Source organism: Ruditapes philippinarum, unplaced genomic scaffold (assembly GCF_026571515.1).
Source record: "Ruditapes philippinarum isolate M1 unplaced genomic scaffold, ASM2657151v2 ctg14746_1_1_1_1, whole genome shotgun sequence".
Taxonomy (NCBI): Eukaryota; Metazoa; Mollusca; class Bivalvia; order Venerida; family Veneridae; genus Ruditapes; species Ruditapes philippinarum.
The window spans coordinates 6,958-8,856 of record NW_026866802.1 but is presented as its reverse complement, the minus strand read 5'-3'; the positions used below and the strand labels follow the sequence as shown (position 1 = coordinate 8,856).

Genomic DNA, 1,899 nt, shown 5'->3' with positions numbered 1-1,899 from the left:
AAAAAAAAAAAAAAATAGAAAACAAACAAACAAACAAACAAAAAATGTAAAAAAAAAATGAAAGGAAAGATTGTCAATTCTATAGCTCTTGACGTAAATACATTTGAAATGAGCTTATTGGTGACTATACTATTCATATCTATCTTGAATAGTTCAAGCGTAGTTCACTTTTTTCACGTAAATGACAACACTTATAAGCATTTCTGAAAAAGTTTATTTACATATAAACTGTACATATACTTTTATCTGTAACATTTCACTAAAATAATATTACTGCAACTACAGTTATGTAGTTCATTGGTAGTTCTTTTCAATGTTTTCAATTAAGCTAAGACTATGAATCTAATGTTGATGCTCTTGGAGCAGTTGTTACTTATTACTATGATCAATGTATTTCTTTAGATACTTCATTAACTTCAATACTTAGAATTTAAAACAATCATTACAGAGAGGTTTCATAAACTTCATGTCCTTGAAGTTTTGTGTTTTGTTATGAACAATATAAATGTTATGTACTATCAGATAACAATAGTATAGTTTTGGGGACAAATAATATTATTTTATAAAAAAAAATACAAAATGTTTATAACGATATGTAATAGAACTGGATTATTTGAAATTATTCTTTTTAATTGTTTCTTCTAATCTTCATGACAGTTTTCTTTAGAGAGTAATAATGTCCCCAGCACGAATGCCAATTGATTCCTCGACCAAACGCAGTATCGGCTCCGTCCAGGTATAATCCATTTAGATTTGAATGATGGCATGATTTGTGCCACCAAGCTCCCCCATAAACTACTGCGCAATTTGTGTTATAGATGTCGTTATCACTGTCTATGGTTGTAAACTTGCAATCGTTATGATACGACATTGAGTCACCACAAGAGCCGTTAAACCCTTCAACTCTCAATCTGTATTTATCATTTTCGTCATTAATTCTAAATGTTGAATATTCAGCAAAAGCAGACACTGGACCAACATTGTCACTCTTGAATGCCTCAAGGTATACATGTAGTGAGCTACTGTCACTAGTCAAATAGTAAATATTTTCTAGCCCTAGCCAATATTCGCCGCTTCTGTTTCCGAATCCACGTTTGTATTCTTCCCAATTTCTATAGAAATCTTCAGATCCGTCTTGTCGACGTTGTATAACCGTCCAGCCACCATTGGTCATATCACACCACACATCAGCGGTAGTAGAACTTACACCTGGCTTGATCACATACAACCCGTCTTCGGTGTATCCTTGTTGATAAAGAGCAAGGCAGTCAATAGGTTCTGGTTGTTTTTGTACTCTCTTTACTTTTTGACTGCCTTCCTGAAAAAAGGCATTGAAATAAATCATTTTAAGATAAATTTGCATCAGATCCCAAAACAACATTCATTAATATATTTTTACCCCGTAATCAATCTATGTTTCGTTCATTATTTTTTCATAATTCAACTTGAAATATCTTCTATTTTTTATCTTTTTACAATAAATTTATGATACAAGAAGAATTGAAATGATTATTATTAATTCATCTGTAAGTATATCATTTCATTAATCATAAATAGCTGAATAATAATTTTGAATAGAAAATTAACTAATGTCATTGATGATGCAATATGAAGAAAATTTGAATATTTCCTAATACGTGAAGCCACAAAAATCACGAAAGATTAATTGAAACTACTTATTTACTACAAAGTTATATAGAACTTAAGCGTTATATTCATTTATTCTTAGATATATTGAGTTATAATTTATCTTTATGTGTTTTATTTTTAAAAAAGAAACTACATATAATAACACTTTTAGATTAAAGACTTGAATTGTGATTTTAGCACGAAACGTAACTGTTGCGGACTAAAGACTCGAAGTCACTGTAAACAAGTTAATGAATCGATAGTTCAAAA

At 29.9% G+C, this 1,899-nt stretch overlaps 1 protein-coding gene across 1 annotated transcript; it reads right to left on the bottom strand.

Annotated features, from left to right (window-relative positions):
* Nucleotides 1-628: 628 nt before the first annotated feature.
* LOC132733766 (microfibril-associated glycoprotein 4-like) lies at nucleotides 629-1,345 on the bottom strand. Its single transcript, XM_060720445.1, has one exon. The coding sequence runs from the start codon at nucleotides 1,343-1,345 to the stop codon at nucleotides 629-631; it is 717 nt and encodes a 238-aa protein (XP_060576428.1).
* Between the last annotated feature and the right edge of the window lie 554 nt (nucleotides 1,346-1,899).